Below are 24142 nucleotides of genomic sequence, written 5' to 3' on the forward strand. Positions count from 1 at the left end.
GTTCACATGGAATTCCTCCAGTTCTTTATTCCTTTGAGCACAATAGTTATTCCATCACCAACAGATACCACAATTTGTTCAGCCATTCCCCAATCAAAGGAGAGTCTCTCATTTTTCAATTTTTTGCTACCACAAAGAGCGCAGCTATAAATATTTTTGTACAAGTCTTTTTCCTTATTATCTCTTTGGGGTATAACCCAAGGAGTGCTATGGCTGGATCAAAAGGCAGAGATAGTCTTTTAAAGCCCTTTGGGCATAATTCCAAATTGCCATCCAGAATGGTTGGATCAGTTCACAACTCCACCAGCAATGCATTAATGACCAATTTTGCCACATCCCCTCCAACATTCATTACTCTCCCCTGTTGTCATTTTAGCCAATCTGCTAGGTGTGAGGTATATCTATATTTTAAAATGTGCACTCTATTTAAAAAAGGAAAAAGAAACATTAATCACAGGCAATCTTAGTCCTTTGCTTTTTGTTCATTAAATACTATCATACCATGTGGGTTATAGTTATTTATTTCTTTTCCACACTTCCTCCTTTAAGAATCAAAAGCCTACCTCGGAAGAAATCACCATGATTGCTGATCAACTGAATATGGAAAAGGAGGTGATCCGTGTTTGGTTTTGTAATCGCCGCCAGAAGGAGAAAAGGATCAATCCACCTAGCAGTGGTGGGACCAGCAGCTCACCTATAAAAGCAATTTTCCCTAGTCCAACCTCACTGGTAAGAATCAAGAAAAGGACACTACAACCTTATTACATTAGTAAATCTTAAATGTCTAAATGTCAGTTAATCCTGTTTTTATTATTGTTACTTGAATTTAATTCATAAATTTAAGCGTTATCAAGCTAATGTTCTTAGATCTACAATTGTAGCTATCGCCTTATTCTTTCTGACTTTCCTAGTTAAAAGTAAATGATTTTGCTTTTTCCCCATTTCATATTCACTCCACTTGACCTCTTCTTCCTTTATTTTAGTCATTTAATCATCTAAATTAAGAAAATAATATTTGTATGATTCCAAAGGTCTCCAGCAAAACATTATTACTACTTACTTTGTATTGGGCAAAAGATGTTTCCCAAATAAACAAGAAATGCAAACTCTTCATTTTTACCTATTTCATAAACTAAAATTTACATTGCTTCATTGATAATAAAAAATGCACATATGTATATTTTAGGTTGTTGAAAGCTATCACAGACCATATTGTAAAGATTCAGTGGCATCTGCATTAAGTACCTTTTGAAATTCTGGAGTTCTAAAAGAAAGTGAATATTATGAGAAACTATGACACTACTTGTACACTTGGCTTCTTAAAAAGTGTATCACAAATTCAACACACCCTTTCCAAATCGGCCCTGCTTTTTTCTCCCACTAGACCTCCTTTCTGTTTACTTATATGTATTTTTTCAAATGTTCCATTGATACTCTTTTCTTCTTGTTTTCTTTTGGCACCATTATCCCTTATTCCCCCTCTCATTCCTACCAAAGAATTTAAAACTACCTTGTAACAAATAAAAATAGATAGTAAAACAGCTACAGAAGCTGGCAGTTCTGAAAATGTGTGTCCTGTCTAATTCTGTAGTTCAAGTCCATCTCTGCCAAAAAGTGTGTGTCATTAGCCAGCCTCTCAAGACATAGTTTATTGTTGTTTGGATTTCTTTTCTCTTTTCTTATATAGAATGTCATCATATGAATAAGCTATTATATAAATTGTTCTTCTTCTGCTCCTTTCACTTTATATTATTTCATATGTAGCTTCCTAAGTTTCTCATAATCAATCCCTTTCCTAATTTCTTAAGGCTTAATAGAATTCTATTACATTCATATACTAGATTCCATAAATTGTTTTGTCATCCTGCCATGATTTATAGACACTACTGCAGTTTACAGTTCTTTGCTATAACAAAGCTACTACTGTGATTGTTTTTGTACATGCATTCCTTCTTTCTTTGAGGTATATACCTAGTACTGATATTGCTACATCAAAAGGTAAACACAGCTTAGTGACTTTTCGTGTACAGTTCCAAATTGATTTCCGGAATGGCTAGGCTAATTCATAAGCCAACCACCAGTGCATTAGTAGTGTGTCTGTCTTTCTATTTTCCCTTCAACAGTTGTCATTTCCCTTTTTTGACACTTTTGTCAGTCTGTTGGGTATGAGGTGGAACCTGGGGTGATTTTAATTTGCATGTCTTCCAGTAACTCCTTAAAGTGTAACGAGCAGCCCATCATGACCTCTTAATAAAAGGATATAGTACTATCTTGAACTTTGTCAGATATATAGTAATTTTAATTATCTTGGGTATTGTTAAATGCAAATGTGGTTCTGATAGTACATAATTGAAAACTATTTTCCTAAAACTTAGAAGACTATGTAACTTGCATTTCTCTACTTTTGTTTCTTTTTTAAAGGTTTGTAATGAATCTTTTGGACTTGGGGGTTTTATAAACCAAAATCACACTAAGTTTTTATTTGTTGATTTGATAAAGGTAATTTCAGACTATTAGACAATATTAGACTGTAATTATTAAATAGAGGAGCCAATTAGCTATAAAGAAAAAACTTCATTTTGTACAGATTAATGATCCTACCAGAAGAAATATACAGCATTTATTATAAAACAATAGCATTTTTTGCTGTTTGTCTTCTCTTTTTAAAAAATACTTCTTAATACAATGAATTTTCATATCCTGAATTCACATTCATTCTCAGATTTGTATGCCAGTCTCAGATGCTGATTGTAATTCTTGAGTTTATAGATCATTCTTTGTCTTAAGTGATGCTTTAGTGCACAATATGGGGGGGGGGGGAAGGGAACAGTTTTTTTCTGCTGTTATTTCACGTGTGAGAAGCCTAGGATACCAGTAAATATTTTGCCCATCCTTGACATAGTTAGGCAAATAAGAGAACAGAAGTCTAGATTTCCCTGACTCCTTTCTCTATAAGAGTTTAATAAATGCTTATTGATTTGTTAGACATTCCAATAATTGGTATCATATCTTTTACTGACTTGGGAAAGCTGAAAAAAAGGGGACTTAAATTCCTATAATTTCACCTGTTTTTCAATCAAGGCTGTCAAATTCAGTGAGATTGTTGGTGTTAGGTTGGAGGAAAAAGGAATATCCAGAAAAACAAGAGACATCCATAAAACTTATCCTTTAAAAACTGATAAAATGAAGCTATATTGATACTTGAGTAGAACTGTATCTATCCATCATAGCAAAGTTCAGTTACCTAACACCAATATCATTATATTTCAATGATAGTGCTCAAGATTGCATGTAAAATAAATTTTTGTTATAGTTTTCTTATTTTGTAACTAGAATTTAAAAAAAAAACAACATTCTAATGTATGTCTTAAAATAAATCCTCCCTTGAGTTGTGTGTTGGGGGCAAAAAGTATCAGGTTACTAAGTTATTCTGTTGGGCCCTCCCCAGCCTCCAATGTGTCCATGAACATTCATTTCCTGAAGGGGTCCCAACTACTGCCTTTCAGGTATAAGCCTTTTTACTTATATTTCACCTTCTCACCTCTAGGTGGCAACCACACCAAGCCTTGTGACAAGCAGTGCGGCCACTACCCTGACTGTCAATCCTGTACTCCCTCTAACCAGCGCTGCAGTAACTAATCTCTCTGTTACAGGTAAGAGGCAGGGATAAAGCAGGAGCTGTAGTGACATATGAAGGCTTCAAACTGTGCAACAAGTTGCACACATTCAAATAAGGCAGAGGGTCACTGACAAATACTGCTATAAAATCAGAGAGATCCCCTTAGAAATGCCCCTCTTCTAAATCAGAGAAATATCCCAGAAGAAATGTTGCTCTGTTCTAAGTCAGTCAGCATTGATAAAGCACCTACTATGGGCCTGGCTCCAAGCTAAGCACTGTAGATACAAAGAAAACAGAAAAAGATAGTTTCTGCCCTCCAGGAGCTCCCAGTCCAATGGGAGAGAACCTGAAAGCAGCTATGAACAAACCAACAATACACAAGATAAAGTGGAAATGATCGATACAAGGAAGGCACTGGATGGAATTAAGGGGTGTTGGGGAAGGAGTCGTATAGATGGCATTTTCACTGTGACTTGAAGGAAATCGGGAGTTAGAGAGAGGGAAGGAGAGAATTCCAGATATGAAAGACACCTAATGAAAATGTCTAGAGTCTGGAGAATGGAGGAATAGCTAGAAGGTTGGTATCACTGGATCACAGTATATGTGGGGGCTAAGGGGTCAGGGATAGGGGAAAAGAAGACTGGAAAGATAGGAGGGGGCCAGGATGTCAAAGGCTTTAAATGCCAAAAAGGGGATTTTATATGTGGTCTAGAAGGTACTAGGAAACCAATGGAGTTTATCGAATAGGAAAATGATGGGTCAGATCTGTGCTTATGGAAGATGAATTTGGCAACTAAGTGAAGGCTAGACTAAAGAGAGATGTTAGCCAGCAGACCAACCACCAGGCTATTGCAACAGTCTAAACAAGATGAGATCATGTGGAGAGAAGGGAGCATATATGAAAGATGTTAGGAAGGTAAAATTGACAGGCCTCAGCAACAGATGAGGTATGGGGAGGGGAGGAGAAGGGGGAAATCAAGTATGATACCTAGGATTCAAACCTGTCTCTCAGTTTCCACTTTTGGGTAACTGGGAAGATGGTGGTACTCTAAATAGTAATAGGGAAGTTAGGAAAGGTGGAGGGCTTTGCAGGAAAGTTAATGAGTTCAGTTTTGGACATGTTGAGTTTAATATGTCTTTGGGATATAAGTTTGATATATCTAATGGGCCATGGGAGATGCAAATCTATAGGAGAAAGGTTAGGGATAGAGATAAGTAGGTCTGAAAATCATTAGCATGGAAATGGTAATTGAATCCATGGGAGCTTACAAGATCACCAAGTGAAATAATGTCATGAGAAACAAGAAGAGGGCCTAAGACTGCCCTTTAAGAGAAAGTAGTCAGGCAGGAAGGAAAAGCAAGCACCAGGATAGAGTAGTATCAGGGCAACTTAAAATTGAGATTATCAACAAGTAGAGAGTAATCTACAGTTTCAGATGCTGCAGAGGAGTCAAGAAAGATGAGGATTGAAAAAAAGCCAATCAATTTGGCAATTAAAAGAAATAATTGGTAACTTTGGAGAAAGAATTTCAGTTGAATGATGAGGTCAGACTGTAGAATTGAAAAGAGTAAGAGGAAAGGAAATGGAGGCATTGATTATTGACAGCCTTCTCAAGGAAGTTAACTTGAAAAGAGAAAAGAGATCTGGGCCAGTAGATAGTAGGACTGAATGGATCAAGTGAGAGCTTTTTTTGAAGACATGTGAGATGTGAGCATTAGGGAATCAGCCAATAGAGAAGGAAAAGTTGGAGATGACGATGGAGGGAACAAACTGATCGAGAAGATGGGGTGGAATGGTGTCACTTATAGAGAGGGATTTGCCTTGTCATAAAAAAGCCATCTCCCCATGTAAGACAGGGATGAAAGAGGAAATAGTGACAGAAGGAACCTGGATGATGTGAGACACTGTAAACGGCCTTGGTTTTTACAGAAAGGTTCTCAGCTGAGAGAGTGGGAATTGGGGGGGGAGGGGCATGGAGCCTTGGAAGGTTTGAAATGTTTAGATCCATCCCCATGATGAGTAAATTAGGGAGGGAATTGAATTTGGGGTTGCAAGGCTGAGGGAGAAGTAGAATAACAATAAATTGTGATCTGATGAAGAAATTTCAGTGTTCATGAACATGAAAGTGGTAAACATAGCAAGATCAAGAGTGACTCTCTTTGAGTTGAGAGTGGGGCTAGGAATTTATGATATAAAAGGAAAACAATAGATTGTTAAAACTGTGCAAATTTTTTCCTAAAAATTACTTAGTCTACCTCTTTTCAGTTCTTTAAATAAATGTTTATTAGACCCAAAGACTACTGCACTGCTTTTCTAGATTAGTCCCCCTCAGGCATATCATATATGACCACTAACCTATCAAGTAACTACACAATAAGGAATTTTTCTCTGGGATAACCTCATATAAACACTGGCCCAAGTTCCAAGACTCTCTATATAAGAATAATTAGTCCTAATAGAAATTGAACAAGGCTAATAAAGATAGGTTTCTTCCTTTCTACCTTTTTGTGTGTCCTGTGATTTTTGAACTGAAGAAGTAGAAGTTACACTGAAGAAAACAAAAATAGGAAAAGAGCTGAAGTAGCCCCAATATGCACATGGGAGTTTTATGTTGTAGACAACTTAATTTTGAAGTGCATTGATAAATTGGTTTTCAAGGTTGTTAAAAGAGAAGCAAATGCAAAAGGATGAGAAAAAAAAATCTCAGATCTTTTTATCTCCCCAAAAAGTAACTGGAGAAATATCAAAGGCTGTCTATCCAAATGTATGGTTTCTCATAAATTTTTATGAGAATAGTATCAAAGTTGTTAATGAAGAAATGAAGAGGAAATGAACAGCTTTTAGAAATGATGTTCTAAACAGACCACCTCTATAATCACACAATTTAATTCAAGTCATAGACAGTATGAAGTATCACTGTACATTATTGTTTAACACTAAAAAGTAATTAATTCAGTGCATCCTATGGCTATGAGAGTTTGTACAAGATTCCTTTTTATAATAATAGGGATGGTTTGGATTTAATCTTTTTTAAATATTAAGGAAGGTGTTTCTTTAATACAGAGTCTCATATTTTTATCACTGTCACGGAGCATGTTCATTGCATAGTTTACAAGGAAGGGAGGATTCTCCTAGATGTTGGAATTCTCCAGATGTGCCTGTTTGTAGATAATGTTGTGCCAATTGTGTCAACATCCAGATCATTACTGAGCCTCTAAAATAAAATACACTCTGACCAAGAGTTAAACCTCACTCTATATATGAAAGTCCAGACAAATGAATAAAGTTTACTGTCCAGACTGTGATATGCTGTTGAATAGACAATTCAATAGAACAGGTCCATCAGTATGTGAGTTTGTAGTCTAAAACAGTGTTGCTTTTAACAGCCATTTTTCTGATATCAGCAGACAGTTGCTTGCTGACTAAGACATTTTCTTGGCTCTTTCAATCTCATTTTTTTTGCAGCCTAACATTGGTTAAATTTCTATATAAAATTATTTTATTTGGAGTCAGTGTCATTTTTTTGTCCTCTTCCCTTTTTTAATTGTTAAGAGTTTAGGTGTCCCCCATACTCTGCCTGGACTCTCTTCTCTTTTTTTCTACATACTCTCTTCATCTCCTCTCCCTTAGCTTCAATTATCATCTGTATACAAATGTTACCAGATCTTTTTATCCAGTCCTAGTCTCTCCTGAATTCTAACCCATATCATCAATTGGCTGTTGGATATTTTAAACTAGATATCCTGTAGGACATCTCAGACTTAATATATCCAAAAGAAAATACAGATAGATATTGACACATATACATTCATATGCTTATGAATCTATAGATATATATAGATATATGTTTGTGTGTGTTTATAGGTATATTGCTTCTCTGCTTTACAAGGCAATTCATATTATTTATACATGCATGCATATATACGTGTATATATATGTGTGTGTAAATACATTTACACCCATAGTCTCATAAATAAAAGAAACAAGAATAAAAGTTTTGAGAAAGCATGGCAAAGTGCCCAACTAAATGAAATTCCAAGAGAATTTAAGGATGAAAATAGAAGGTTTGGGAAAAAAAAAACTAGAAGAAAAACTAAAGATTTGTAATTTTAAAATAACACCCTGCAGATTTTTTTTTTTATCATGGTGTTTCCTATCCACACATCAAAAATCATTCAAGATTTCTTCAGAAATATAACAATTGTTTTCTCTATCAAGGACAGTAATACCACCACACTTGTACCTAAAATCACAGTCATAGGTATATACTTATTGGATAAGATGAAATGGCACTAAAGAGAATAAAAACAGGAGCAAGATTAGACCAGATAGATAACGAGGAAATCTGTACTGGAAGCAGACACAGTTTTGAGAGTATAGAGGAAACACTACAAATTTTCTGAAGACAAGGGTGTATAAGATACCAAAAAAGGCTTAGTGGGAAAAACGCCTCAAGCTTTACTAATACCAATAAACATGCCCAAAAGAATACTACATAAATACGGACAGTTAGGTGGCTCAGTGGATAGAGAACCAGGCCTTAAGATAGGAGATCTTAGGTTTAAATCTGATCTCAGATATGTCCTAGCTATGTGACCCTGCACAAGTCACTTTTCCCCCATTGCCTATCCCAGTGATTCCCAAAGTAGACACCACTGCCCCCTGATGGGTGCTACAGCGATCCAAGGGAGCAGTGATGGCTACAGATTCATTTGGGGGCGGTGAATAACTGTAAGGGGGCAGTAATAGTATGTGACAGGGGGCGCTAAGTAATATTTTTTTCTGCAAAGGGGGCGGTAGGCCAAAAAAGTTTGGGAACCACTGGCCGATTATCCCTTACTGATGCTTAGTATTAATTCTAAGATGGAAGATAAAGGCATTTAAAAAAAAAACAAACAACTTTCTTATCTCCCATCTGTACAATATCTCTCATCTATACAAATTCTATATTAAAGGTGCTTTTCCTACAAGATACATCCCTCCAGCCCCCCTCCCCCCCCCCAACTCAGTGTATATATCAGAATCATTCAAGAATTCTTGAAGGATTCAGCAACAGGCATAACCAGTTGAACAACTCTCTGATCATAAACATCAAGGAAAACATAAAATAGAGAGCTGTATGCTCATTAAAGTTTTCACCACTATGGTGGGAATAATATAGTGCAGACTCCAAGTAAAGGAATAATTCTTTGATATCTAAGAAAACAAATGTAATCTTAGTTGCATTAAGAAAGCAAAGAATTCAGAATCAGTAAGCTGATTGTGTTGTTGATTTCTGCCATCATCAAACTGCCTGGAGTATTTTGTTTGGTAATAGGCCCCACATTTCATGAAGGGAATGGGTAAATGATAAAGTTTCCAAGGGAATGCAACCAGGATAGCAGAGGGCCCCTAATATCATTCTTTATGAAGGTAGGTCAAGGGAATTGGGAGCCTGGAGAAGAGAAGACTAGAGGGGACTAATCATTTTCTTCATGTATTTGAAGGCCTCTTATATGGAAGTCAATTGACCTCTTCTGCTTAGCCTTAGAACACAGAATTGCAACAAGTGGATATTGTTATAAAGAGGAAAAACTAAAGCAGATATTGGGAAGATGGAACAACAATAACAACATAAGGAAAGAATAGTAGACAATGGTCTCTAATTGATCAGGAACAGAATATTTAAAAGACTCTCTTCACCTATATACTATGTTACTGTTAAAAACTCTAGGTTCTTAATTCCCATAGAGTTTATTAATATTACTTGAAATTGAGAACATAGAGATAGAGGGAGATTAAAGCCTATTTCTGATCTAACCACATGACTCTCTACATGACTGTCTCTCAGCCATGGTCCTCCACCACCACTGACCAGGGAAATAGAGCACCCTAATGTTAACTTTAATTTCTAAGGCCTTTTTAGTGCCAGGGTTCTGTGACTTTTCTCTGACCAAATAAGTGGACTTGTCCATTATATTCCCTATTCTGTCAAAAGATTGTTTTCATGTCTTTCTTTGGTACTCATATCCCTAGCACTTAGTATAATACCTGGCACATAGTAGGTAAATAAAAGTAGTAAATATTGTAAGAGTAAATAATTCTTTAGGTATTCTTTCAATGACATACTTTTAAAGATGTAATTTCTACACTGAAATTTTTGTGTTGATAGGCCATATTTATTGATATTATTATAACCTAATCACTATATGATATCCTAGACATTCAGGTTCTGGAGCCTGAAAAAATAATGCTGCTTAGTTACCCTTATTAAGAGTGATTAGTTAAATCCTAAAAGACAAACTTAATTTTTAAAAGATTTTGTTGATATTTTTTGTTTTCACATAATCTAGATTTCCCTCATGTCAGGCCACTCCCTATAAACAGAGTTTTTCAAAAAAGTAAAATTCAGAAAATCCAATTCAATTTGTTGAAAAATGTATTGGTGGAAAAAATATTTTGCACCCATGGCTAACTCCTCTCTGCAAAGGATTGAATGAGGCTTCTTCTCGTATCCCTTTTTGGGGACCCAAGTTTGTTCTTTATTATTTTGCAATATTCCTTCAGTTATTTTGTGGTGTTGGTTCTTTCCCATCACTTTTGTCATTTGGTATGTTGTTTTTCTATTTCTGCTGATTTCACTTGGCATTAGTTCATGTAAGGTTTCATAGAATTAATTTAATTAAAGTAAAATCTGCTTGATGTTAGTAGTTTTCATATAGTAGTTCTAGATAGTCATCATTGATATTGGTGACACAAAGACCTCCTCTCTTTTCTACTTAGAGTTTAGTGGCTTAATATTACTGGAGTTATAAATCAGCAGGAGGAATTGGCTTCCTCTTCCCTCCCAAGATAATTTATGCTTTTGACATTAAGTGGACAGAGAGAGAGAGAGAAATACAACAGACACACATAGATAGACAGACAGACACACACACACACACAAACACACACACACACACACATAAAGCAGTATATCAAAACTTTCTAGAAACTTGCAGGCATTTCTACCAACTTAAAGCATTTTGATGGATTGGTTTTTTAATCTTAGAAGTTCTCATGACATGTCATTTCTGTTTAGATATTGGTTATTCTTCTTTTTTCCCCATAATATATTTCTGTATTATATCCTTGTATATTTTATTTTTTAATTTTTATTTAATTTATTAATTTATAACATTTCTCCATGGTTATAGGATTCATGTTTTATCCTTCCCCACCTCCACCCCCCTCCCATATCCCACACACAATTCCACTGGGTTTTACATGCGTCATTGATCAAGACCAATTTCCATATTATTGATATTTGCATTAGGTTGTTCATTTTGAGTCAGTATCTCTAATTATATCCCCATCGAACCATGTGATCAGGCAGTTGTTTTTCTTCTGTGTCTCTACTCCCACAGTTCTTCCTCTGAATGTGGATAGGGTTCTTTCTCATAATTCCCTCAGAATTGTCCTGGATCATTGCATTATTGCTAGTAGAGAAGTCCATTACATTCAATTTTACCACAGTGTATCAGTCTCTGTGCACAATATTCTCCTGCTTCTGCTCCTTTCTCTCTGCATCAATTCCTGGAGGTCATTCCAGTTCACATGGAATTCCTCCAGTTCATTATTCCTTTCAGCACAATAGTATTCCATCACCGACAGATATTACAGTTTGTTCAGCCATTCCCCAATTTAATGACATCTCCTTGTTTTCCAGTTTTTTTCCACCACAAAGAGCACAGCTATAAATATTTTTGTACTAGTCTTTTTCCTTATGATCTCTTTGGGGTATAAACCCAGCTGTGGCATGGCTCTGGATCAAAGCTGGTCATTCTTCTTACCCCCTATAGTGTTCTTGGGACCTTGGTTTTGTACCCGCACCCTAAATAGTAACTTCACAGCTCACCTGTTTATGACATCAGTGTCAGACTTAGGAAGGTCTGTTGTCTCAATAATAAGCAGGTGTAAAGCTCCAAATACTTCCTGAGTGAAAAGAAGATATTTAAGTGGCCAACTGAGATTGTTTGCATTTATTCCCCCCCTCGCCCCCCAAAAAAAACATCTTTGGGTTCATTTTGTTCTCTATTCAAACCTCTAAAGAAATCTTAGGGTTCCTGGTGGAGATGAAACACTTCAGAAATGCTAAGTTTGCATGGGGAAGTGGGAAGGGGGTTCTAGGAACTTCTTTTTCCAGGACAGTTGCTAGCCTCATTCTAAGATGATCTCCATGATATTCTGTTTTTGTTCCTAAGTATGAAGCTAATACTGAATTCTTTCTATTCTGTATTTCTTCATTTTCTTTTATTTGTCTTTTCATCTTAAAGATTCAAAACTATATTTCTTTTGTTAAGTTTATTTAATTAATTAAGGCTATTTTTCCATGGTTACATGATTCATGTTCTTTCCCTCCCTTCTCCCACCTCCCTCCTGTAGCCAACAAACAATTCCACTGAGTTTTACATGTCATTGATCAAGACCTATTTCCATATTATTAAAATTTGCACTAGAGTGATCGTTTAGACTAGAGTCTACATTCTCAATCATATCCCCATCAAATCATGTTGATCAAGTAGTTGTTTTTCTTCTGTGTTTCTGCTCCCACAGTTCTTTCTCTCCATATAGATAACATTTTTTCTCATAAGTCCCTCAGAGTTGTCCTGGATCATTGCATCGATGCTAGTAGAGAAGTCCATTACATTCATTTGTACCACAGTGTATCCATCTCTTTGTATAATGCTCTGGTTCTGCTCCTTTCACTCTGCATCAATTCCTGGAGGTCTTTCCAGTTCACATGGAATTCCTACAGTTCTAAAAGTATTCCATTACCAACAGGTACCACAATTTGTTCAGCCATTCCCCAATCAAAGGGCATCCCTCGTTTTCCAATTTTTTGGCCACCACAAAGAGCAAGACTATAAATATTTTTGTACACATATTTTTCCCTGTTATCTCTTTGGGGTATAAACCAAGGAGTGCTATGGCTGGATCAAAGGGCAGGCAGTCTTTTAAAGCCCTTTGGGCATAATTCCAAATTGCCTTCCAGAATGGTTGAATCAATTCACAACTCCACCAACAATGCATTAGTGTCCCAATTTTGCCACATTCCCTCCAACATTGATTGCTTTCCTTATGTGCTATGTGTGAGGTGGTACCTCAGAGTTGTTTTGATTTGCATTTCTCTAATTATAAAAGATTTAGAACACTTTTTCATGTGCTTATTGATAGTTTTGATTTCTTTATCTGAAAATTGCCTATTCTTGTCCCTTGCCCATTTATCGGTTGGGGAATGGCTTGCTTTTTTTTTTTTTGTGCAAGTTATTTAGCTCCTTATAAATTTGAGTAATTAGGCCTTTGTCAGAGGTTTTTGTTATAAAGATTTTTTCCCCCAATTTGTTGCTTCCCTTCTAATTCTGGTTGCATTGGTTTTGTTTGTACAAAACCTTTTTAATTTAATGTAATCAAAATTATTCATTTTACATTTTGTAATATTCTCTGTCTCTTGATTGGTCTTAAAATCTTTCCCACAGATCTTACAGGTAGAATATTTTTATTATTATTAATTAATAAATTCACCTAATTTACTTATAGTATCCTTTTTATTTAAGTCATTCACCCATTCTGAATTTATCTTGATGTAGGTTGTAAGCCATTGATCTAAACCTAATCTCTCCCATATTGTTTTCTAAATTTCCCAGCAGTTTTTGTCAAATAGTGCGTTTTTGTCCCAGAAGCTGGCATCTTTGGGTTTATCGTACACTGTCTTGCTGAGGTCTTTTACCCCAAGTCTATTCCACTGATCCTCCCTTCTGTCTCTTAGCCAGTACCATGTTTTTTTGATGACTACTGCTTTATAGTACAATTTAAGATCTGATACTGCTAGGCCTTCATCCTTCACATTTTTTTCAGTTTCCCTTGATATTCTTGATCTTTTGTTCTTCCAAATGAACTTTGTTATAATTTTTTCTAATTCAGTAAAAAAGTTTCTTGGTAGTTTGATAGGTATGGTACTGAATAAGTAAATTATTTTGGGTTGTCAGTTTTGTTATGTTAGCTAGTCCTACCCATGAGCAATTAATGTTTTTCCAGTTGTTTAGATCTAGTTCAAAACTCTATTTCTAATATGTTTTTATTTAAGGTTCTTTTACCAAAATTATTTTTTATAGTTACAACTAAATCAAGTTAGGAGAAGACATAAAGAAATAGCTATAGAGAAAAAAGCCAAATAAAACAGGAATGGTAGTAAATTAGTGATACAATTATGCTATAGGCTTTGAGAAAAGCAACTCTTCTAAGAGTTCCTCACCTTTAAGCATATTCATGGAGTTCAAAGATAGAACCAAAATACTCACTCTTTTTTTTTTTTTGTATCAAAGAATTGGAAATAAAGTATATTCCCAATTGATTGGAAAATAGGTAAACAAATTGTGATGCATGAATGAAGTCCAATTTTACTGTGCCATAAAATATGGTAAATATTACAGAATTTAGAAAAAGCTGAAGACGTATAAACTGATACAAAATGAAGTAAGCAGAATAAGGAAAGCAATAGATAATTTTGGGAATGTAAGTGAAAAGAACAATTAAATGAAATTGAAAGGTATCTGATTAAAATGGCCAAGAAGTTCAGCCCAGGAGAAGAGGTGAGGAAATGTGTTTTCCTTGTCCCTCTCTCATTATATCTCATTTGGAGTTTCAGCTGTACTGGATGTGTTGTTTTTGCTGAACTGTTTGTTTGGTTTTTTTCTTTTCTAACAAGAAGATTCACTGAGTAGGAACCAAGAGGGGTAGATGGTGTAAAAACATGGTATAAAAAAAGCCATTTTTATTTAAGAAGGATTTTCAAATTAAAGATCACACTTTCTAATCCAGCTCTTCCTTACAGGAACTACAGAAACAACCTCCAACAACACGGCAACTGTGATTTCCACAGCACCTCCAGCTTCCTCTGCAGTGACACCCCCCTCTCTGAGCCCCTCCCCTTCTGCCTCCGTCTCTGCCTCAGAGGCGTCCAGTGCCAGTGAGACCAGCACAACACAGACCACCTCTGCCCCTCTGTCCTCCCCTCTTGGGACCAGCCAGGTGATGGTGACAGCATCCGGGTTGCAGACAGCAGCTGCTGCCCTCCAAGGAGCTGCCCAGCTGCCTGCAAATGCCAGTCTTGCTGCAATGGCTGCTGCAGCAGGACTAAGTCCAGGGCTGATGGCACCCTCACAGTTTGCAGCTGGGTAAGGAGCTGCCTTTCCTCAGGCCTTCTCATGAAAGAGGTGAAGGAGGGAGGGGTTCCTTTTATTGTAGAGCAGTCTTCACCACCCTCTCTTCTTAATCAAAATGTTCCTGCTTTTAAGCCTTCCTAATTAACTGTTCTAGAACCATACTTTCAAGAAACTCACAGTGCCTTAGGTAGATTTAAATAAGGAGGTGACCAATATCTTAATACTGCAAAAGTATACTTTGAAGTACAGAGTCAAGAAGCAATATATATCTCTAGTTACAAGACCAAAAACTGGGCATATGAGCCCTCATAAGATGGAATTCTCTCAAAATATCCCAATTATATTGTCAGTTAGAGTATACATCCTTATGTAAAAAATTTCCAAGTGATGGAATCAGAAAGTAAATATAAGTCATTCTGATCGCTACCCAGATCGATCCGCTTTTTTCTATTAACTACATCAACTACTTCTTTCTAACTCTTGAGATGCAAAGGCACTGTCTTTTTCCAGCCATGCTTTTTCCTGATCTGTTCTCTAAGGTTGTAAAGACAGCCATTTATGCAATTCAAATTTTATATTGTTATTGTAGGAAAAGAGAAATTTCATGGAAATTTAAGTTTGGGGCTGAAGCTTTTTTCTTTTGAAAAAGAAGAGGGGATAAACATTTAAATTCACTAAAATAAAAATTTAAGGTTTATGTAAAATGGCAATGACCTCAGCCAGCAGTTTTGCTTTAATAAAATGAAGGAAAACAGCACTCAGAAGCACTATTCCATCATACTGTGTGGTACAAGGATAATCAAATGTTCTAGGAAAAGCTATGGGAGTCTTCTTCTAGTTCTGTCTACATTTGCCCCAATTGAATTTTCCTTTCTTTTCTCTGAGTGGCTAATTTTCAGACTGATGATAAGTTTTACTGGAAAGTAACTATTTCTCCCTGTCTTTGTTCCCTCCCTTGGAACTACAGAGGTGCCTTACTCAGTCTCAACCCAGGGACACTGGGCAGTGCTCTTAGCCCAGCTCTGATGAGCAACAGTACACTCGCAACAATTCAAGGTCAGTTACATTTTTCCCATCATTGACCATTCCTTTTTTGGAATGGGGTGGGAGGGTGAGAGAAGATTGTTGGTTATTTATACTATTGAGGACAAAGACAGCACTGAAAGAAGCTTTGCAGGACTTGGGTGGTTGTTATTTGGGAATTCAGAACAAAAAAATAACACATTTTGGTTTAAGGTTGGAAAGAAGCTGGTGGAATAGGTAAGTAAATTAAGAAACCCAACATTTCGTACTGCTTATATTTATGGCTGGCATGGAATCTCATAGGAATAGCTTGTAAAATTTATAAATATGCTTCCTTTGTTGTCATAAATTTAAGAGATACTGTAGTTGAGATATTTTTACCCTTGCCTTTCAAAGAGAAACTTTTTTCCTTAATCTAGATTTCTTGTTTCCTCATCAAAGAATTGTCCCAAATAAAATATTGAATAAGGTAGAGGGATTTTGTTTGGTTTCTGCAATGTAACAGTTCCCATTCCTTTGCACAACTGTTACCTTCATAAGTAACAATTTAAGGAAGGTCTAATAGTGTAACAGCTCATCTGAAAAAGATTTGCTGGTTTTAGTTAGTGGCACTCAAGTGACTGAAAGCCAACCTTGTCATCTGGCAGTCAGAACAGTGCATCTCATCCAAGGCTGTATGAGAAGAGGCAGAGAGGGAATATTCCCATTGTATTCTGTTCTGGTCAAAGCAAAGCTAGAGTCAGGTAGTCAGTTTTGAGTGCTTCCTTTTCAGAAAGACTGACAAGCTAGAGAGCATCCTCAGCAGGGCATCCAGAACAATGAAAGAAATTAAGATCATGCTTTAGGACAGTGATGGGCAAACTATTCTAGGGGGCCAGATCCAGGCCTAGTTTGCCCATCACTGCCTTAAACAATTCCCTAATCACATAGCTTAAGGCAGTGATGGGCAAACTAGGCCTGGATCTGGCCCCCTGGAATAGTTTGCCCATCACTGCTTTAGGAAAATCAAGGAAGGAAGACCTTCAGTTTGAAAGAGAAGTTGTATGGAGAGGTAAAAGGCAAGGCTGCTGAGGAAGAGGTAACAGGATCCCTGACTCCCAGCAGTTTGCCAGCTTTTCCTGTGGAAGAACTGGGAATGCTTGGTGGGAGATGGAGGGATGGCAGATTTCAATTTACTATGAGACAAAATGTCATAATAATTAGGACTATCCAAAGTGAAAGGACCTATAACATGATAAGCATATCAAAAAGATTTTTTTTTTAAAAGAAGATTTTAGCCTGCTGGACCATGCTCTCCTAGTCAGAACTTTCCCCTAAAAGTATAAAGAGCCTGAGGATAGAACCAACTGTATTCAAACATTTAACAAGACCTTTGTCTCCTTAATATCATTGTGTTTGTTAAAACTGCTATGTTTGATGAATTTCCTTGAAAGTGAACTTTGCTGTGGCAAAACCATTCCTACCATTCTGTAGGTAACTCCTCCTTGGGTTCTTGTAGCTCTCTAGTGAGAACACTCTGACCAAAAATCTGCTTGATGCTGTCTGAAGGAGCATACCTGTTCAAAATGAAATAATTTCCTCAGCAGATTGGCTACTGCAGGTGCCCATCACATACAATTTATCAAAAACTTCTTAAGCTCCTGTTATGTGAAGTTATGCTATGAGCTTGAGTACATAGAATCATGGTCATTGTCCCCAGGGAGCTCAGAGTCTAGAAAAGGAATGAGATGCCAACTCAGCAGGAATTTATAATGATTTCTAATAAATACATTTTTAAATACTATTTAAGTGCAAAACAAAGGGCATAAGGTGGTCAAAAACCTAATTGATTTAATTACTGTGAAATCTTTGTTTTGGAAAATTAGTTGTTGGATTTGAAGAAAGATAATTAAGTAATAGCTCTTAAACAGAGAAATGTCCTTTAGTTTTTTCTTTTATAGTTAATATGGATTATGACCAAATTAGAGCCCTTAGTCAAATCCGGAGGCCTGGGTGTGGGAGGCCAATAAGAGGAATAGCCTCAAATAGATAAAAATCTGAGACTCCTCTTTTGACCCCTTTTATGATCCACACCTTTTCTTATTGAAAAAAACATTATAGTCTCATTGGAAAGCTTTAAGTTCTTAGCAAACCAGCAGTTACAGATTTAACAATTTCTCTCCAAGAAAATTAAGGGGCCTGAACTTCTAATATTAGATAGCCAAGGCCAGAACCAGACAAAGCTAGACAAGACTTCATCCACCCAGGTGCAGTCCTCCAGATAAAAAGTACAAGACTCAATTCATTTTTGATATCTATAGAATATAGTTACTATTTCTGGAATTGGCTTACTGATATCCAGGCAGCTAAAATCCGGCATTGGCCCCCGTTCTATCTCTACTTTAAAGCCTCAAAGGGTTTTCTTTTGTATACTTTGTAACCTCTACATAGCAGTAAAGTTTTCTTTGTGTTCTTTGTGTGAAAATAGTATATAATAAACTTGTGACTTGATGGCACTTGGGAGAAGCAGCTATGAGTTAACAGTCAAGATCGTCTCCTGTTACTTTCTTATCAACTAAGCCATCCTTATCAGATTATCTGGAGATGTTGGATACCTTTCAACACCTGGACCCAGATCTTGACTGGACACTTAACCAGAGTCTGAGGTCTGTGACCCTGAATTGGTGTAGGGGGGGTGACCCCAGCCAATCAGTCAGCCTTCTGGAGTTAACCTACTTAACCATGTGACCTAGAAGAGTTTGAATAATGAAGCTGTTGTACCAGTTGATCTCCAGTGTTTCTTCCAACTCAAACCCTGTCTCGTGTTTTTTGGAAGAAAAGTCTCTGTGAACCTTAAAGTTTAGTGTTATTATTAGAGACAAAACAAGCAGTGGGGCAGCTAGAACTAAATACTGAGGGTCCTGGAGCTGCTTTTTTTTTTTTTCATATGCAGGCCTCTTCAGTAATGATAATATTATACATGAAATACATTGCTACTAAGCAGGAATGCTAGAACTATCAGTAAGATAAGAGAAAAAATAGAAAAAAAGAAATAGAAAAAAACAGTAGCTGAAGTGTCCCTATTTGCTTATGAGATAATGGTTTTAGAAAGTTCCACAGCATCAGCAGAGATTGAGACCAATTATTAACTTCAGTAAAGTAATATGGTAAAAAAATCAACACCGTATCTGTGTAGCAACAACAAAATACAAGAGGAAATGATAAAGGAGACCTATTCAAAAATAATTAGAAAATGCACGAACTATCTAGAAGCCACACTTACCATGGCACACTCAAAACTCTCATAACAATTACAACACATGGTCTGAATTATTTTGTTCTATAAGAATTTTGACATATTACATGAAACCAGTTGCCAAGAGTGGGAAGTCTTTTCTTATAGAGACAATTTTGCTGGAGTAAGATTTGACCTTTTTTTTTTTTTTTTTTTTAAACAATCAGTTAACTTCTAATTTGGGGACATTTATAATACATGTCAGTGACCTTATTCTAGAGCTATCAGGAACCTGATCTATACCAAAAAACTTACTATATATCCTTAGGGCATGGGTGGGGCAGAGGTGGACCCAGAAGTAGATCTTCATCCCCAGACCAGGAATCATGCACAATCAAAGGCCATAGGCCCCACATTTCAACTGTACTCTACTGTTACTCAGTAATGGACCACAGTCTGGCAGTCATTCTGGACCACATAATATATATACACTTATGAAAACAGTGAACTCTTTTTTATGCTTAAAAAAAAAGACACATTTGTATTTTTTTACTCCTTACATACAGTAAATCGTATACCTTTTCTGAGAGAGCTAAAAATATTTTCTCGTATCAGGTCCAAGGGAAGGATGTTGAAAGATGGAAATGCCTAGTTTTACTACACAAAATTTTGGTAGTACCTTTCTGATTGAACTAAGAATGTATACACACATATCCTGGCTTCTTTGAGGAGTCTTTCCTAATTTTGGTCAGTTCACCTAGGGTTGCTTAGGTCACTAGTATTCCTTCTAGCTTTCTAGGAAATAGTTTAAGAGACTCTTTTCTTTTGCAGAAAATACACGAAAGTTAGGTTGTGCTTAAGAATATTCCACATTCCTTCTAAGCAAGTAGATACTTCATTTAATAATTATATCCTTTAACTTAGTTAAGAACTAGTGAAAGCTTTATTTAAAACATGTTTCATTCTATAATAAATCATTCTGAAACTCAGCAAGATATAAAACCGTGTAAACCCTTGAAAGCTAGCCCACAAGAGTCTTAGGATATTAGAAAAACAAGACCGTTGGATTGCTTAGAATTTGGGGCTTTGTAGAACCATTTGCTCCATTTGGGATTTATAAATATAATTTATTTTGTGGCATAAGCCTTTATTTTTCTAGCCATGGGAAATAATAAAAGCCTTTTTTGTAAATCATCTTCCTTCTGCTTCTCCTATTAACACTCTCATCCTTACCCATATTTGGGTTTTGTTCTTTAGCTCTTGCATCTGGTGGATCTCTTCCAATAACATCTCTAGACGCAACTGGGAACCTGGTATTTGCCAATGCAGGAGGAACTCCTAACATCGTGACTGCCCCGCTGTTCCTGAATCCTCAGAACCTCTCTCTGCTCACCAGCAACCCCGTTAGCCTGGTCTCTGCAGCTGCAGCCTCCTCCGCAGGGACCTCTGGTCCAGTCGCTGGCCTTCATGCCCCTTCCACCTCAGCTGAGTCCATCCAGAACTCTCTCTTCACTGTGGCCTCTGCTAGTGGGGCTGCTTCCACCACCACCACTGCCTCTAAGGCACAGTGAGCTGGGTTCAGCTGGGCTGCCACCAGCCTTCTTCATTTTGCAGGGTGATTTGGCTGCTGGCTAGGTTTAAAACTGAAAATATGATTGGCTTCCTCTCACCATATTGCTGGGGACAAGGGAGAGAAGGAAAACAAAGAGAAACAGGAAGGATGGAAAGATGGGACAGACATTTGCCTAATTTTGTAATAAACACTGTCTTTTCAGGATTGCTTCATGGATTGGAGAACTTTCTAACCAAAAATGTAAAAAAAAAAAAAAAAATTAAGTAAAAGGACTACTTATCATTTCCAGCAGTCACGATGACAAGTTAAGGTGGGTTATCAATTCCAACATAGGAAGGGGATTTCTTGTTTGTCTAAATATCTTTTTCTTTTTTAAAAAAAATCATTTTTATGGGTCTGTTGTACAGGCCATTATGTCATAACAAGGTGTTTATAATCGTATCAATTGTGTTGGGGGTTCCTTTCTTAACTGGTACAATTTAGGCAGGCCTGTATTACTGTATCTCTTTATTATTATTGTTGTTGTTGCTATTATTATTTTTTTGTATCCATATATATCCATACATACATATACAAGTGTATATATATATGTATGTGTGTATATATATATGTATATGCATATATATGTGTATATATATATATGTATATATATAGTTTGGACATGTTTGTCTCTTGCTCCTGGATCCTTTTTCAGTGAGCTCCCGTGCTGTGGGGAGAGGAGTATTGGGGGCAACAAGGGAAGAGTGTATGTTCTTCACTTTGGGGAATGTTCTTGCTGGTTTCCTCATCCTTGATGACTCTTACAGAGGTGCTAGAAAATCATTTTCTTTGGCCACTTATGCAAGAGGCTTGATGCAGAAGCTGAAGGAGGGCAGTGTGTGCAAGCCCCACCCTACCCCCATCAGGCGGTGCCTTTAGAGCACTTTTGTGTGGGAAGAAATTCCTGCTGAACTGTAGCTCTCATTCACCCCAACCCATTGGATAACCCACCCTCAGATCCAGATCCCAGGGTGCCCTTGTGCTCTCTCTTACTTTGCAGAGAAGATGGATGTGTTGCAGGACAGGGTTTGGTTCTAAAGAGCGATGACTACTGCAAACCCTGACTTGGTGGTTCTCCTCTACTCTTATTTCATGGAAAGATGATTTCATGTAGTAGAGAGGAGGCTTATATCACGATATTCAGGTTTCTCTCACCCAACTTAACTGGGCAAAGTACAAATCAACTTTAAGATGATGACAACCTTTCTACCATGTAGTTTTTTTTGGGGGGGGTTGTGTGTGTGTGTGTGTGTGTGTGTGTGTGTGTGTGTGTGTGTATGTTTAAGAAATTGTACTGGATGGTTGTCCACTGATTTATTCTGTTTCTCCAGAGAGAAGGGCTTTGAGAACGTAGCTTATTGGTATTCTTGAATACAGGAGGCCTTAGCCCTCCAGTGGAGCTACATAACCTGTGAGAGAGCCGTGTCCTTTGAACAGATGCAGGGACTTTGCACACACCTGAAGGGTCTTCGTGGTTTGCTAGCAATGCTGCTGCTAAAAGAAATCCGAATAGCGATGGGCATCTCTTCTCAGACTGCAGGTAGCAGTCAGCTTCTGAAGGTGTTTTCAGGGTCATTTCTAGTCCATGTAAATGAGCCAGTTGAAAAGGAAAAGTTCAAGAGGATGGATGAGGATGGATGAGGAGAGATGAGGGGTAATTCAGAGGCTAGATCTGTTGTTTTGTATTTCTTTCCTTTAATGCACCATTAGAGGATCTGAACCAAAAAATGTCCAAAAAGAGACTGACTGGATCGCTGCAATGCAGGTCATCTTGAGCTTGCCCCCAGCCCATTGGAGCTAAAGGTTTCCTTCCATTTTGTGTCTGTGTGTGCTTGCTTTCATCTTGGGTGAGCCCAAGAATGCACTTTTGTAGGGGGTGGGGTGCTAGGGGTTCAGAAAACGCTTGCACGCAGTTTTCTTTCAAATAACTTCTCGGTTTTGCTTAGGTCCATAAGGGATCTAGGATTCTGTGTATTTGTATCTCTCTTTACCTGCGATCAAAAAAAAAAAAACAATAATGCAGACACAAGTGTGCACTGTTACTTGTGATTCATGTATATGGAATTCACATGAACACTGAAGTGTCAGAAACCTTTCTCCTCTCCTTTACTCTGTTTCTTCCTCTAGCTTTTTACTGCTTTTTCCCAGAGTATTTAATTACCACCCTAAATTACCTTCCTCTTCTCACTCTTTTTCCCTCCCCGACGAAAACCCTTCAAAACTAGTGAACTGCAAGCAGGGAAGCTAACAAATGTCCGTCCACCTTTTTTTATGTGTGGTTTTTTTATGTTTTTTTTTTAAACTAAGCTTGAACCAAAGTCAATTTTTAGCAAGCTGCTGTACTAATGGACTAGTTTGTATAAGTGCAGTTCAGACATAGTGAGGAGATAGATGCTACTGACAATTTCTTTTTCATTTGTCCTTTATTAATTTTATATAAAAGTTGCTGCTTGTTTTTAATCTTTTTTTGTTGGTAATTTGTATGATCCTTGGGGCAAACTCTAACTTGATTATAAATAGGTCTTTGGGTTTGTTTTTTTTTTTTTTAAGTTTGGTGTGTAAATAGAAATGGCAGCATGATTACTAATTTTCCTCCTCTTCCTCCCATTATTCCTCTGATGTGGATAAATTTAATATTCTATTGAGATTTAACATCTATGGTTTTAGTCTGTGCAGATGTTTTTAGGGCTCTGAACACTGTAGTTTCCCACAGTAATAATGGGGCCTCTCCTTTGGGAGTGGCAAGAATGAGGAGGGAAGGATTCAGGGAGGATGATGCTGAATTCCTCACCATATTGGTTTAGAGGTTACAGCATTAGTTTTCCATAGTTGTTACCAAAGGAGATAAGTCCCCAGGGACTCAAGTTCAGTGAATTAAGAGGAAAGAAAAAGGTAGGGATTTTTTTGCTTTGTATTTGAGTCTCAAAAAATGCCCTTCTCCCAAATAAGATTCACCAATAGATTATTATTGAAGAAAATGCTAAGCTTTAAGTACCTGGTATGATGGTCTTTTCTCTCCTATACTACCAGTGCCCTCATTATTCTAATTTGGGATAAAGGGATATTCTGTTTTTTATTTTAGGAACCACTAATAACATAGGCCTTAAGCCAACATAAGGAATCTCTATGGTTTTAAAGGACTATATCATTGACTACAAAGATAACTTTCAAAAATTTCTTCTTTGTTTGTTTCAATGTTATAAGAGGGAAAGTAGCTTGATAAATAATATGTCTAGAACACTAATATAGCTTGTTGGATGTTTATTTTGAATTCCATTTCCTTGTGCATTCCCACATACACAGACATACATGTGCACTTACACACTTTTTGCTTTAAAAAAAATTAGCTGATCCAGTTTAGGCTTTTTTCATACCAGGATGTTTTTCAAATTGGATACAATATCCCCTAAACAATATTTTTTGCCTTTTATAGGAGATCTAAAAGTTAAAAGGAGCTGCCTATGCAGTGTTAGATGCCTAGTGTATTTGT

At 36.9% G+C, this 24142-nt stretch overlaps 1 protein-coding gene across 1 annotated transcript in view; it reads left to right on the forward strand.

Moving 5' to 3' along the window:
* POU2F1 (POU class 2 homeobox 1) overlaps positions 1-20971 on the forward strand; it is a 115459-nt gene extending 94488 nt beyond the window's left edge. Inside the window, exons 12-16 of the mRNA XM_044676367.1 lie at positions 550-729; positions 3548-3653; positions 14473-14815; positions 15771-15859; positions 20298-20971. Coding sequence (XP_044532302.1) covers positions 550-729; positions 3548-3653; positions 14473-14815; positions 15771-15859; positions 20298-20611 — 1032 coding nt within the window. The 3' untranslated portion in view covers positions 20612-20971. The remainder of the gene's footprint in view (positions 1-549; positions 730-3547; positions 3654-14472; positions 14816-15770; positions 15860-20297) is intronic.
* The last annotated feature ends 3171 nt before the right edge of the window (positions 20972-24142 follow it).

This window comes from Gracilinanus agilis, chromosome 4 (genome assembly GCF_016433145.1).
Source record: "Gracilinanus agilis isolate LMUSP501 chromosome 4, AgileGrace, whole genome shotgun sequence".
Taxonomy (NCBI): domain Eukaryota; kingdom Metazoa; phylum Chordata; class Mammalia; order Didelphimorphia; family Didelphidae; genus Gracilinanus; species Gracilinanus agilis.